The 13,554-nt window shown below is 48.0% G+C and overlaps 2 protein-coding genes across 3 annotated transcripts in view; both read right to left on the bottom strand.

Moving 5' to 3' along the window:
* NXF1 (nuclear RNA export factor 1) overlaps window positions 1-3,513 on the bottom strand; it is a 15,635-nt gene extending 12,122 nt beyond the window's left edge. The window contains exons 1-3 of the mRNA XM_032283070.1: window positions 3,347-3,513; window positions 1,805-1,991; window positions 1,432-1,585 (exon numbers count right to left, since the gene is read on the bottom strand). Coding sequence (XP_032138961.1) covers window positions 1,432-1,585; window positions 1,805-1,991; window positions 3,347-3,374 — 369 coding nt within the window. The 5' untranslated portion in view covers window positions 3,375-3,513. The remainder of the gene's footprint in view (window positions 1-1,431; window positions 1,586-1,804; window positions 1,992-3,346) is intronic.
* A 1,378-nt stretch (window positions 3,514-4,891) lies between these two features.
* The window catches only part of STX5 (syntaxin 5), a 29,736-nt gene continuing 21,073 nt past the window's right edge, over window positions 4,892-13,554 (bottom strand). For both annotated transcript variants that reach the window (XM_032283072.1, XM_032283073.1), the window contains exon 11: window positions 4,892-5,642. In XM_032283072.1, coding sequence (XP_032138963.1) covers window positions 5,483-5,642 — 160 coding nt within the window. In that variant the 3' untranslated portion in view covers window positions 4,892-5,482. The remainder of the gene's footprint in view (window positions 5,643-13,554) is intronic.

The following is a 13,554-nucleotide window of genomic DNA, read 5'->3' as shown; positions in this document are numbered from 1 at the left end:
TTTTTTTTTTTTTTTGAGATGGAGTTTCGCTCTTGTTACCCAGGCTGTAGTGCAATGGCGCGATCTTGGCTCACCGCAACCTCCGCCTCCTGGGTTCAGGCAATTCTCCTGCCTCAGCCTCCTGAGTAGCTGGGATTACAGGCACGCGCCGCCATGCCCAGCTAATGTTTTGTATTTTTAGTAGAGACAGGGTTTCACCATGTTGACCAGGATGGTCTCGATCTCTTGACCTCGTGATCCACCCGCCTCGGCCTCCCAAAGTGCTGGGATTACAGGCTTGAGCCACCGTGCCCGGCCCTAATTTTAAAATTTTCTGTAGAGAAGGGGTCTTACTGTATTTCCCAGACTGGTCTTAAACTCCCAGCCTCAAGTGATCCCCTGTCTCAGCCTCTCAAAGTGCTGGGATCACAGGCATGAGCCCCTGTACCCAGCCCACTTAAACTTATAATCCCTCAAATAAAAGAAAAATCAAATTTTTGGGGCCGGGCGCAGTGGCTCAAGCCTGTAATCCCAGCACTTTGGGAGGCCGAGGCGGGTGGATCACGAGGTCAAGAGATCGAGACCATCCTGGTCAACATGGTGAAACCCTGTCTCTACTAAAAATACAAAACATTAGCTGGGCATGGCGGCGCGTGCCTGTAATCCCAGCTACTCAGGAGGCTGAGGCAGGAGAATTGCCTGAACCCAGGAGGCGGAGGTTGCGGTGAGCTGAGATCGTGCCATTGCACTCCAGCCTGGGTAACAAGAGTGAAACTCCGTCTCAAAAAAAAAAAAAAAAAAAAAAGAAAAATCAAATTTTTGATTCTAACAGTTCCAAGATATTATTTACACCTTGCCTGCCCCTCAGAGAACTCCAGGGATTCGAAGCCCCACACTCAGCTTGAGGCAAATGAAGACATCCAGAGGAATTACCCCCTTCCCCAACCAGTTTTCATATTTCTCATTCTCCCCGTCTCTGAACCTGCTCTAAGGTGTCTGAAGATACTGATTCCTAAGAGAAAAGATAGATGCTTGACTGTGAAGTAAACAGCTGACAAAAATAATTTTTGGGCCGGATGTCACCACATGCCTGTAATCCCAGCACTTTGGGAGGCTGAGGCAGGCAGATCATGAGGTCAGGAATTCGAGACCAGCCTGGCTAATATGGTGAAACCTTGTCTCTACTAAAAATACAAAAATTAGCCAGGCGTAGTGGTGGGCGCCTATAGTTCCAGCTACTCGGAAGGCTGAAACAGAAGAATCGCTTGAACCCCGAAGGCGGAAGCTACAGTGCACCGAGATCACACCACTGCACTCCAGCCTGGGTGACAGAGCGGACTCCATCTCAAAAAAAAAAAAAAAGAATAATTTTTGTGGAATAAAACTAAACATCTCCAGGCTGAGTGCAGCCTCCCATCGCTACTGCACCAACTACTTTCTCCAAGAACTCACTGTAATTTTGAACCAGTTCTTTGAGGTCCCATCCTGGCTGGTGCCAGCTCCTCCTCTCTCTGAAGGAGCTCTGTCTCTCCGCACGGTAACATGAATGCGATCTCGATCATGCCACGTATCACCCCGACGGTTAGGCCGGGTGGTATAGGGGTTGCTGTGGGTAAGCAGAGAATAAAATGACCATAAATGCTAGGAAAGTCTTCTCAGAGACCTACCTGCACTGTTGCTGGGGCTACAACTAAGACTGTTCAATCATTAAGCTACTCCTGGCATTTCTCACTCTTTCAGGTTGGAAAGGAAATGACATGGACAATAAAAGGGCCATATAATCTCATGGGCCACTAAATTCAAACCAGACCAACTGGTCACTTACTATCTTACTCGCGGACCATCCTGGGCATCACTCATTGCCACATCTCCATCATCTTCTTCAAGGCGGGAAGACCGAATACTAGAACCACCTCTTCCAGACCTACGGTTTCCTTCACCATATTTCCACCGGAAGGGACCCCGGCCTTTCTTCCTTCTTTGAGGGAAATTAACACGTTCATCATCGTGCTCTGGAGAAACAGGAACACAAATTAGGAGTAAGTAACTGGTCCTGCTTGGTGTGGCAATCACAGTTTCTAGTACTCTGCACTATGGGAAGAAATACATACTAACTACAGAAGCCATCTCCATGCAAACTCCACTGCCAGTCCAGCGGTAAGACCCTCTCTGTGGGAGGGAGGCATCAGGGAAAAGTTATAGGAAAATTGTGTAGGGCTTTTGAAAAATGAAGCAGAAACTGGAATGAGAGAGAAGCAGAATGCAGAAATGTGACAACCAAAAGTGTAACTGAACACAAATCAGACCTCTGAAAGCCACGTGAAATCTGCCACTCAGTACTTTTGTCTATACAGTACGGATGCCAGTTACAAATATGATCAATGTAAGGGTCCTCTAAAAAATTCTCCTTGTTCTCAAATTGCCACTTTGAAGTTTTGTGAGGAGCTCTTCATTTCCTTGGTCAGAAATGGCCTTTAACTCAGAAGACAAACATTCTACACTCATGATCTAGTGGCAGTGCCAGGCTCAGGTGCTTAACCAGGGATCCTGGAATGCTCTCCAAGAATATGACCTTCTGACACATGCTGTGTAGGACTGGCATCTTTAGAAGCTCCCTAACTCCCAAAAGAAGTCTGCCTTATACAGATACTGTAAACAATGAATCTCAACAAATAACCCTAAGAAAAAAAGTACACAGAAGGCGCACCTAACATTCACTGAGAACTTTCTCCAGTGCCAGTCACTATGCTTCAGGCACTTGATAGAAATGATCTCATTCCCCCTACCCCTGCCCGCCCCCTCCACTCTTAAAAAACAGATACTGTTGTTATTCCGCATTAAGGAGGTGGAAAACGAGAGTTTTAAATTCACGGTTTCAACCTCCGCCACGCACTCCTAACTACTACAAAGGACTAACACCCAGTGTAGTGTTCAGACTAGAACATCCAGTTGATGTGTCTCAAATATTAAGCCAAACCCAGGCCCGGGGATTCAAGACTGACTGGACGCAGTAAAAAATAGGGCACCAGGGCAGCCCACGAGCAGGGCACTAACTCACATTAAAGGAAGAGTCAGGCCGCCAAACCGAACTGACAGGCATCAACCACCCACAAAGTTCAAAGGAATCCCGTCACCCCACCCCCAAGCCACCCGCTCCGAGCCGCAGGTCCTCCAACACCAGGATTCCAACAGGAATCCAGGAGTTCAACAACTCGGTGTCCACCTCAAGTGCTCCCGTTCCTCCGCGCGCAGCTCCCCACGGACGCCGAGCCCCTGCGGCCTCACGTCCCGGGGGCTGAGGCCTAGGCCGGCGCCGCCCACCCGGGGTCCTAGATAACCGGCTCCCGACCCAAGGACCAGCACTGACCGCTGTACGACTTCCCCTCGTCCGCCATGCCACAGCGAAGAGCAAAGGCGGGCTCAGGCGCGGGCCGCTACGCCGGCAAACGTCCGAGCTCCCAAGCGCTCAGGACCAGTGTCCCTACGACGGGCGCCACCGCATTTATTCGGCATAGCACGTCGCGCGCCGCTGACGTTCTAGGCTGTGGGCGGTGCCACCGCCCGGAGAAAGCGCGGCCCCTGAGCGTGCGCACACTTAAGCCCGTCGTGCGAGGGGCGGGGCCCGACCCTCCACGCCCCGCCCAAGGCCTGAGCTTGCGGAACCCCGGCTGGCTGCCAGCAGGTCCTCGCACCTTTTCATTTGTCCGCTGACGCTGCCCTGGGCACCTCCAGAGTTAGTGCTGGAACAGAGTGCTGCAACTGCAGCCCAGAGTTCAGAGCGGGGAAGGGGACCGCACGAAGGGCTTCCAAGGAATGGAGACTGCGCCTCCAGGTGGTAGTGATGGCTTAGACCCCTACCGGAATCCAGCCAGTTTCAGCTCGGCTCCTTGTCTATATGCCTCGCTTTCTTCCCTTATAAGATGGATTAATAATCACGAAGTTGAGAATTAGAATGTAAGCTTCATGGAAGCAGGAACCTTGACTAATTAATAGCTTTTTTTCCTCGAGGGCTTGATTTGGTACCATGCCTGGCACATAGTAGAAACTCAACATATATTTGTGAAATAAATGAATTTCTGTTCTATGCATTCTCCCAACCCCCACCCGCCCCGCCGCGAGTTGCTGAGTCAAATGAGACGGCATCTATCAGGGCATTGCCGAGCATTGTCATTAAAGACCTTCCATCAATGGCGTTCCCTACTAGAAACCCATCGTGTCAATAGGGCCAACAGTGAAGCTCACCAGCAGTGGCAGACAACTTGCTGGAGATGCCAAGGAGAACATTTTAAAGTATCAGGGCCTTGGGATCTCCTAGACCCCCAGAAGCACCAGCCCTTGATTGCTGTCTCTATAGCTTGAGCTTCCTTTGCAATACGTGAGACAGGGGCACTCGAGTGGCCTCAGAATGTGGTGGAGTCTTGGTCAGGAAGAACAAAGCACACCTGGATGGTGGGTATTCTGGGCAGGTGTCTTCACCAATCTCTGTGATTGGCTTTGTTTTGGTGAGGGACTTGGAAGGAAACAAAAGCCTCAGCTGGAGTTGGGAACAAATTCTTCACCTTCCACTCCTGGCAGCAGGCAGAGCTTCTTCTGCCTTGCTTAGCTTAAGGAAGTTATGAAACAGGTCCAAACACTGCTTGAGATGGTCCTGGAAGTTGCCACCAATCAAGGACCCCTCTGAAATCCTGCTCCCCTGTGAAAGGAAGTTTCTATGCTAATGAAGTGTTGCAACACTCGGTTCTGCCCTGCCTAGAGGCAGCTGTGTGTCAGAGCCCAATATAGCCTGTGTCAGCAGTGATACCCAGCAGAGCCATTAGCCCAACCCTTTCAGTTCTGGCACTGGGCAGTGGGCTCATTCCACTCACTGCCTAGGCCCTTCGACGCTCCCACCCAGAAATGATCACATAGCTAGTGAGGATGACAGTCTTGCTGTAATTGGGAGATAATGGGCTGCAGCACATTTGGCAGATTGAGAGTCACCAGCAGCCAATGTCGGAGGTTGTGCAGGCAGCTGAAGGGCTCAGGGCTCCCTGCCTCACTTGGTGAAAGAGGAAGAAAGAGGTCAAGTCCTAACCCAGATGAGAAAATTGGTCCCTGGGACATTTTACTTCCTCTCTTCACTCACAGGAAGGTGGGGAGGGGCATCATCTCCCTTTGCTGCCAAAGCTTCCTTTGGGAGAGGTTGGAGAGGGTTTATAAAAATCTCCTAGTAGAGGCAACCTCCCCCAGCTGGCCCCCAGCTGGCCTCTGCTCCCTTCCAGTCACTTCACAGCAGAGTCCAAATCCAGAACTGTGTGTGTTTCATGGGCCTGAGGGTGGTGGGGGCAGGACAGAGTGGCCAGAGGCAAGGGGTGGGAGATCAGGGGCAGTGGCCATTCTTAGCAGTTCCAGGGAAACAGGGCCTTTCTCCCAAGCACCCTGCACAGGCTTGGTGGCAGGATCAGCCACTTGCCCTCCCAGGAGGGTCCCAAACCCCAACGGAGTGCCTCAGAGTGGAGCAGGTTCAAGCAAGGAAGACCACAAAGATGATGAAGAAGACAATGAGAATGAGGAAGATTTTGACCATGAGCCACCGATTGGAGGTGACTGACTGGAAGTACTTGAGGATCTCTGAATGGGCGGCCTCAACGTCCAGCTGGGCTCCTAGCACATTCTCGTCGATCCTGGGAACAAGGCCGGGAGAAGAGAAAACAAAAGGACACTGGATTAAAAAGAATGCTGTTGAAGTCTGTTTATTTATTTTGAGATGGAATCTGATTCTGTTGCCCATGCTGGATCTCAGCTCAGTACAACCTCCACCTCCGTGTTCATGCAATTCTCCTACCTCAGCCTCTCGAACAGCTGGGACTACAGGCATGTGCGACCATGCCCAGCCAATTTTTGCATTTTTAGTACAGATGGGGTTTCACCATGCTGGCCAGGCTGGTCTCAAACTCTTGACCTTGTGATCCACCCACCTCAGCCTCCCAAAGTGCTGGGATTAGAGGAGTGAGCCACCGTACCGAGCCTATTTATTGACATGGAAAGATGGTCACAATATGATCCCATTCTTGTGTATAGAAAAGGCTTTTGAAAAGCGCTATAAATGAGTTATTTCTGGCTTGAAAACCAGCTCTGCCATTTATTAGCTTAAGACTCTAGTCTTTAACTTCAAGCCTCATTTTCCTCACCGGCAAAATGAGGTCTACACAAACCCTACCTTCCCTCAGGCTGCTGCCAGTCTTCAATGAGTTAACAAATATAAAGTCCCTAACCCACAAGAGCCCCCAAAATGTTAGTTATAATTTTTGCTCATCAGTATTTACAGATTTTTATCTGATGAGTATGCATTATATTTGTTGTAAGGGGAAAAAGGTTCAGACACTACAGTCAGGAAATCATGGTTCTGAGTGAAAAAGGAAACCTTCCTAACATGTACAGGAAGTCAGGGGAGGATAAAAAAGCTCTATGGCCAGCCGTGGTGTCTCATGACTGGAATTCCAGCACTTTGGGAAGCCGAGGCGGGCAGATGGCTTGATCTCACGAGTTTGAGACAAGCCTGGGCGACATGCAAAGTCCCATTTCTGCAAAAAATACAAAAAGTAGCCGGGTGTGGTGGTGTGACCCTCTTAGTCCCAGCTACTCGGGAGGCTGAGGTGGGAGGATGGCTTGAACCCTGGAAGTTGAGGAGCTCGAACTGAGGCTGCAATGAGATTGTGCCACTGCACTGCAGCATGGGTGACACAGCAAGACCCTGTCTCAAAAACAAAACAAAACAAACAAAAAAAGGATATAGACCCCCAGTTTTGGCTGGGCTGTAATCCCAGCACTTTGGGAGGCCCAGGCAGAAAGATCACTTGAGCCTAGGAGTTGGAGACCAGCCTGGGCAATATAGGGAGACTCCGTCTCTACAAAAACATTTAAAAATTAGCCAGACATGGTGGCATGCACCTGTAATCCCAGCTACTAGGGAGGCTGAGGTGGGGAGGGATCACTTGTGTTTGGGAGTTTGAGGCTGCAGTGAGCCATTTTCTCAAAAAAGGAAAACAAAAAAGTTAGCGACTACAGGTACATGGAATATGAGTGTTTATTGTGCTATCCTCCCAATGTTTCTGTAGTTTGAATATTTTATGAGGGGTAAAGGAAAATGAGCAACATTACATCAGTGGTTTTCACACCTTAGGAAAAACAAGAATCACCTGTTGAATTCTCAAATACACAAATTCTCAAGTGTCACAACCAGAAATTCTAGGTTGGGGCCCAAGAATCTACATTCCAAAGACCAAGTGCTCAAACTCAGATCCACTGGCATGCAGGGAGGAAGCATATAAATGTCTCTACCTATTTTAAAGACTGTATCCTTTCGGGCCAGGCACGGTGGCTCATGCCTATAATCCCAGCACGTTGGGAGGCAGAGGTGGGTAGATCACGAGGTCAAGAGATAGAGACCATCCTGGTCAACAAGGTGAAACCCCGTCTCTACTAAAAATACAAAAATTAACTGGGCATGGTGGCGCCGGCCTGTAGTCCCAGCTACTTGGGAGGCTGAGGTAGGAGAATTGCTTGAACTCAGAAGGCAGAGGTTGCGGTTAGCCGAGATCGCACCATTGCACTCTAGCCTGGGTAACGCGTGAAACTCCGTCTCAAAAAAAAAAAAAAAAAAAAAAAGATTGCATCCTTTCATAAATTTATTTTGCATATGGTTACCCATAAATTTCCTCTACTTATATCCCTTTTGTGGTGCAAACTGTAAAACTGCTACTGAACCATTCCCCTGAAACTATTGGCACTGATCCCATTAATTCAGACCTCCTGACTCAAACACATCCTTACCTCAAACCTTCTCAGGAGTTATAAGAAGAAAACACTCCTTAAAATTCCTCTACCCCAAGTCCTAAGGACACATTTCTCTGTCCGCTTCCTCTCATCTTCCTCAACCTTCCTCCTCAGTCTGGCCAGATTCTTCCATTCTCTACATAGCCCCTGACTCCAGAAGGGATGTGTCCTAATTTTTTTTCTCACTTTACCCACTGTCTCTGGGTGGTCTATGCCCAGGGTTTCACCCAGAAGCCACTGACTAAGTTGTTACCTCTAGCACTGTCTTCTCTTCCAAACATCAGAGCATGAAATGGCTACTAAACTCTGTCACTTAGCTGTCCCATGAATTCTGAAACACTCAACACATCCAGAACAAACCCAATTCTCCTCACCAAGCATCAATCCACTCGCTGCTTCTTATGCTCTCTCCCTGACAACAAATTTCTTGCTGTGACCCACAGGTCATTTGTGACCTGGCCTTGCCTCTCACTAATCCCCCAACCACACTGAATAATTCTGCGCTCCTGAATCTACCAAGTTCTTTCTCATTTCTGTGCTGTTTTTTCCTCACATGGAACAGCTTATCCTTTCCCTTTTTTGGCTGGCATTCCCCTCAAATCTTAGCTTGGTGTCACTTCTGGGAAGGTCCCTTGGCCCCATCTAGGAGCAGCACCTACTCTGAGTTCTCTCATCCCCTTCTCAATTTTTTTTTTTTTTAAAGATGGGGTTTCACCATGTTGGCCAGGCTGGTCTCGAGCTCATGACCTTGTGATCTGCCTGCCTTGGCCTCCCAAAGTGCTGGGATTACAGACATGAGCCATTGCACCCGACCCCCCTTTTTCTTTTTAAATAGAGACAGGGTCTCTGTGTTACACAGGCTGTCTTGAACTCCTGCCCTCAAGCAATCCTGCCTTGGTCTCCCAAAGTGCTGGGATTACAGGCATGAGCTACCGCATCCAGCCTCATCCCCTTCTCTTCTTGCCCTATCATACTGAGCTGTCACTGTCAACCTATGTCTCCCCTACTAGTGCGTTCCAGGAGGACCAGGATGGTCTTTCACCTTCTTATCCTCAGACCAGGATGGTCTTTCACCTCTCCTACTAGTGCACTCCAGGAGGACCAGGATGGTCTTTCACCTTCTTATCCTCAGACCAGGATGGTCTTTCACCTCTCCTACTAGTGCACTCCAGGGGGACCAGGATGGCCTTTCACCTTCTTATCCTCAGACCAGGATGGTCTTTCACCTCCCCTACTAGTGCACTCCAGGAGGACCAGGATGGTCTTTCACAGCAGCAACAAATGTTTGCTAAACCAATGAGCAAATGCATGCTAACAGTGAAAAATACTTATGACACTGTTTTAAGGAAGACTAGAATGTAAAGTTGTATATATGGTATAATTCTATTTTAGCTGTATAAGGATTGAGGAGATAAATATCTTTTATAATTCTGTTTCACTGAATCTATAATAATATTCTAATATTCAAAATACAACATAGCTGAAAGAGCTATCACATTTATGGCCTAACTCTGAAACAGATGAAAACCAGTCAGTTATTAGCCAGGCATGGTGGCACACACCTGTAATCCCAACTACTGGAGAAGCTGAAGCAGGAGAATTGCCTGACGCAATTGCTGAGGCAGGGAGGCAGAGGTTGCAGTGAGCCAAGATTGTGCCACTGCACTCCAGCCTGGGTGACAGAGTAAGACTGTCTCAAACAAACACCACCAACAAAAATCACTCAATTCTCCTGACTCTAGATCAAGACAGCTGATCTCACAGTACCTTATAAATCGATGGTGCTCAACATTTAATAGTTGAATAAACTTTTTTAAAATCAGTGGTTCCCAAACCTGAACCCCCCTATGGAATTTTTAAAATGAAGCTCCCTAAAAGCTCACTCCATTCACACCTCTTGAATCAGAATCTCCAAGGGCTGGGCGCAGTGGCTCTCCCCTGTAATTCCAGCACTTTGGGAGGTCAAGATGGGTGGATCACAAGGTCAGGAGTTCGAGACCAGCCTGATCGACATCGTGAAACCCTGTTTCAACTGAAAATACAAAAATTAGCCAGGCGCGCTGGTGCGTGCCTGTAATCTCAACTACTCAGGAGGCTGAGGCAGAAAAATCACCTGAATCTGGGAGGTGGAGGTTGCAGTGAGCCAAGATTGCAGCACTGCACTCCAACCTGGGGAACAGAACAAGACTCTCAGAAAAAAAAAAAAAGTACCTCCACGTGTTTTCTTTTACCTTAGTCAATTAAATTTGTGTGGTTGCTTAATGGATTGATGATATTAAGAAACCTGCTTTATACAAACGTAGGTGTTCACTCAGTTTCACATGATCAACGATGTAGGGTAAAAGCGCTCTGCTAGGTACTGTGGGGAATGAAGATCAATCAGGGTTGGACTCTGCCCAAGGGGATAAGAGCAAGTGGGCAGGGGTGGATTCCTAAAACCTCCTATACCTCCTCTCCCCTATCCTCTCCTCTACTGGCCTTCCTTCTTCTTTTGTTTTTTTTGAGACAGAGTCTCACTCTGTTGCCCAGGCTGGAGTGCAATAGCACGATTTCAGCTTACTGTAACCAGTGACTCCTGGGTTCAAGCGATTCTCCTGCCTCAGCCTCCTAACTAGCTCGTATTACAGGTGTCCACCACCACGCCCAGCTAATTTTTGCATTTTTATTAGAGACAGGGTTTCACCATGTTGGCCAGGATGGTCTGGATGTCCTGACCTTGTGATCTGCGCACCTTGGCCTCCCAAAGTGCTGGGATTACAGGCATGAGCCACCACACCCAGCCAGCCTTTCTTCTCAATGAGCTGAGAAGACTGAAGTTGTCTGAAGATAAATGCCACTCCACCCCCAGGACTGGTACAATATCCTCTGTTTTCCCACCTATTGCCAGCTCCTCTTAGAGCCAAGTTTCGATTTATGTGCTGGAGCCCATTATCTCTCACCTTCTCAAGGACATCATCTCAAGAATTCTCCCATGTTTCTCCTATATTATGATTTTCTAATATATCTGTTGCATCATTCCAATTGGCATGCAAACATACCTTTATTTTCTTTCAGCCTTTTAAACCCTCTAGGCTCCCACCAGACAAATTTGGAACAATTTGAGCATCGACAATAATCATTGCCCTAATTGTATACAAACAATAAATTAAAACCCATAATTTAAGTCTATAATGATGCTCAAAAAAGAGGAAGAATTTTATTTATTTATTTATTTTTGAGACAGAGTTTTGCTCTTGTTCCCCAGGCTGAAGAGTGCAATGGCATGATCTCAGCTCACCACGACCTCCGCGTCCTGGGTTCAAGCAATTCTCCTGCCTCAGCCTCCCAAGTAGCTGGGATTACAGGCATGCACCACCACATCTGGCAAATTTTGTATTTTTAGTAGAGATGGAGTTTCTCCATGTTGATCAGGCTGGTCTCAAATTCCTGACCTCAGGTGATCTGCCCACCTTGGCCTCCCAAACTCCTGGGCTTACAGGCATGAGCCACCTCGCCCAGCCAAGAGGAAGAATTAAAAAAAACAACAACTACTGGCCAGGCGCAGTGGCTCACGCAATCTCAGCACTTCAGGAGGCCAAGGCAGGCAGATCACTTGAGGTCAGGAGTTTGAGACCAGCCTGGCCAACATGGTAAAACCCTGTCTCTGCTAAAAATACAAAACTTAGCCGGGCGCGGTGGCTCAAGCCTGTAATCCCAGCACTTTGGGAGGCCGAGGCGGGTGGATCACGAGGTCAAGAGATCGAGACCATCCTGGTCAACACGGTGAAACCCCATCTCTACTAAAAATACAAAAAATAAGCTGGGCATGGTGGCGCGTGACTGTAATCCCAGCTACTCGGGAGGCTGAGGCAGGAGAATTGCCTGAACCCAGGAGGCGGAGGTTGCGGTGAGCCGAGATCACGCCATTGCACTCCAGCCTGGGTAGCAAGAGCGAAACTCTGTCCCAAAAAAAAAAAAAAAATTACAAAACTTAGCCGGGCATGGTGGCACACACCTATAATCCCAGCTCAAAAAAAAAGACATGATTGGGCTGCGTGCAGTGGCTCATACCTGTGATCCCAGCACTTTGGGAGGTGGAGGTGGGCAGATCACTTGAAGTCAGGAGTTCAAGACCAGTCTGGCCAACATAGTGAGACCCCGTCGCTACTAAAACCACACACACACACACACACACACACAAAATTAGCCAGGCGTGGTGGTGGGCGCCTGTAATCCAGCTATTCTGAAGGCCGAGGCACAAGAATCGCTCAAACCCAGGAGGTGGAGGTTGCAATAAGCCAAGATCGCACCACCGCACTCCAGCCTTGGTGATAGAGCAAGACTCAAGTCTCAAAGAAAAAAAAAAAGGACATGATCTCACCACTGCCCTCCTGCCTGAACAACAGAGACCTTGTTTCAACAACATAAAAAACACCCAGAGAAAAACACATTACACCTAACAATTAGAATTATCACTGACCTCATTAGAAACAAGACAGACCAAAAGACCATGTAATATAAAATGCTTTAAGAATAAATCTGGCTGGGTGCGATGGTTCACGCCTGTAATCCCAGCACTTTGGGAGGCTGAGGCAGGCAGATCAAGAGGCCAGGAGATGGAGACCATCCTGGGTAAAGCGGTGAAACCCTGTCTCTACTAAAAATACAAAAAATTAGCCAGGCGTGGTGGTGGGCGCCTGTAGTCCCAACTACTTGGGAGGCTGAGGCAGGAGAATTGCTTGAACCTGGGAGGTGGAGGTTGCAGTGAGCTGAGATCGCACTGCTGCACTCCAGCCTGGGCAACAAAAGTGAAACTGTCTAAAAAAAAAAAAAAAAATTAGTTTTGATTTAGTTAGTGAAAAAGATTTCATTTTTCTTTTCAGATGAAAGAAAACTAGGGCCGGGCGCGGTGGCTCACGCTTGTAATCCCAGCACTTTGGGAGGCCAAGGCGGGTGGATCACGAGGTCAAGAGATCGAGACCATCCTGGTCAACATAATGAAACCCCGTCTCTGCTAAAAATACAAAAATTAGCTGGGCATGGTGGCGCGTGACTGTAATCCCAGCTACTCGGGAGGCTGAGGCAGGAGAATTGCCTGAACCCAGGAGGCGGAGGTTGCGGTGAGCTGAGATCGCGCCATTGCACTCCAGCCTGGGTAACAAGAGCGAGACTCCGTCTCAAAAAAAAAAAAAAAGAAAGAAAACTAAAAGAAATTGTTGTCAGCAGATCTCCACTACAAAAAAAAAAATGCCAAAGGAAGTGCTTCTTCAGGTTAACGGGAAGAGATACCAGTGGGAAACTTAGATCTACTCAGGGAGGAATGAAGAACCCTGAAAATCGTCACTATATATCATTATCATTTCTTCCTCTTAATTTCTTTAAAATACATTTAACTTTTTAATATTTTTCTCTTTTTTAGACAGGGTACTGCTGTCATCCAGGCTGAAGTGCGGTGGCGCAATCTCTGCTCACTGCAACCTCCACCCCCAGGGCTCAAGCAAATCTTCCTGCCTCAGACTTCCCAGTAGCCAGGACCAAGGAGTGCACCATGACGCTCTGCTTGTGTTTTTGTATTTTTAGTAGAAACTGGGAATCATCATGTTGCTGAAGGGGAATTTTTGGTTTGGTTTTTTTTTTTGTCTTATTGCAGGGTTTTGAGGAAAGGTTACATGATCTCACTTCTTTTTTTCTTTTTTTTAAGAGACAGGGTCTCAGTAGTAGCCCAGGCTCCAGGGCAGTGGCACCAACATAGGTCACTACAGCCTTGAACCGCTGGGTTCA

This window comes from Sapajus apella, unplaced genomic scaffold, assembly GCF_009761245.1.
Source record: "Sapajus apella isolate SASKATOON/1434 unplaced genomic scaffold, GSC_monkey_1.0 scaffold14, whole genome shotgun sequence".
In the NCBI taxonomy this organism is placed as follows: Eukaryota; Metazoa; Chordata; class Mammalia; order Primates; family Cebidae; genus Sapajus; species Sapajus apella.
This window is presented reverse-complemented; position numbering and strand designations above follow the sequence as displayed.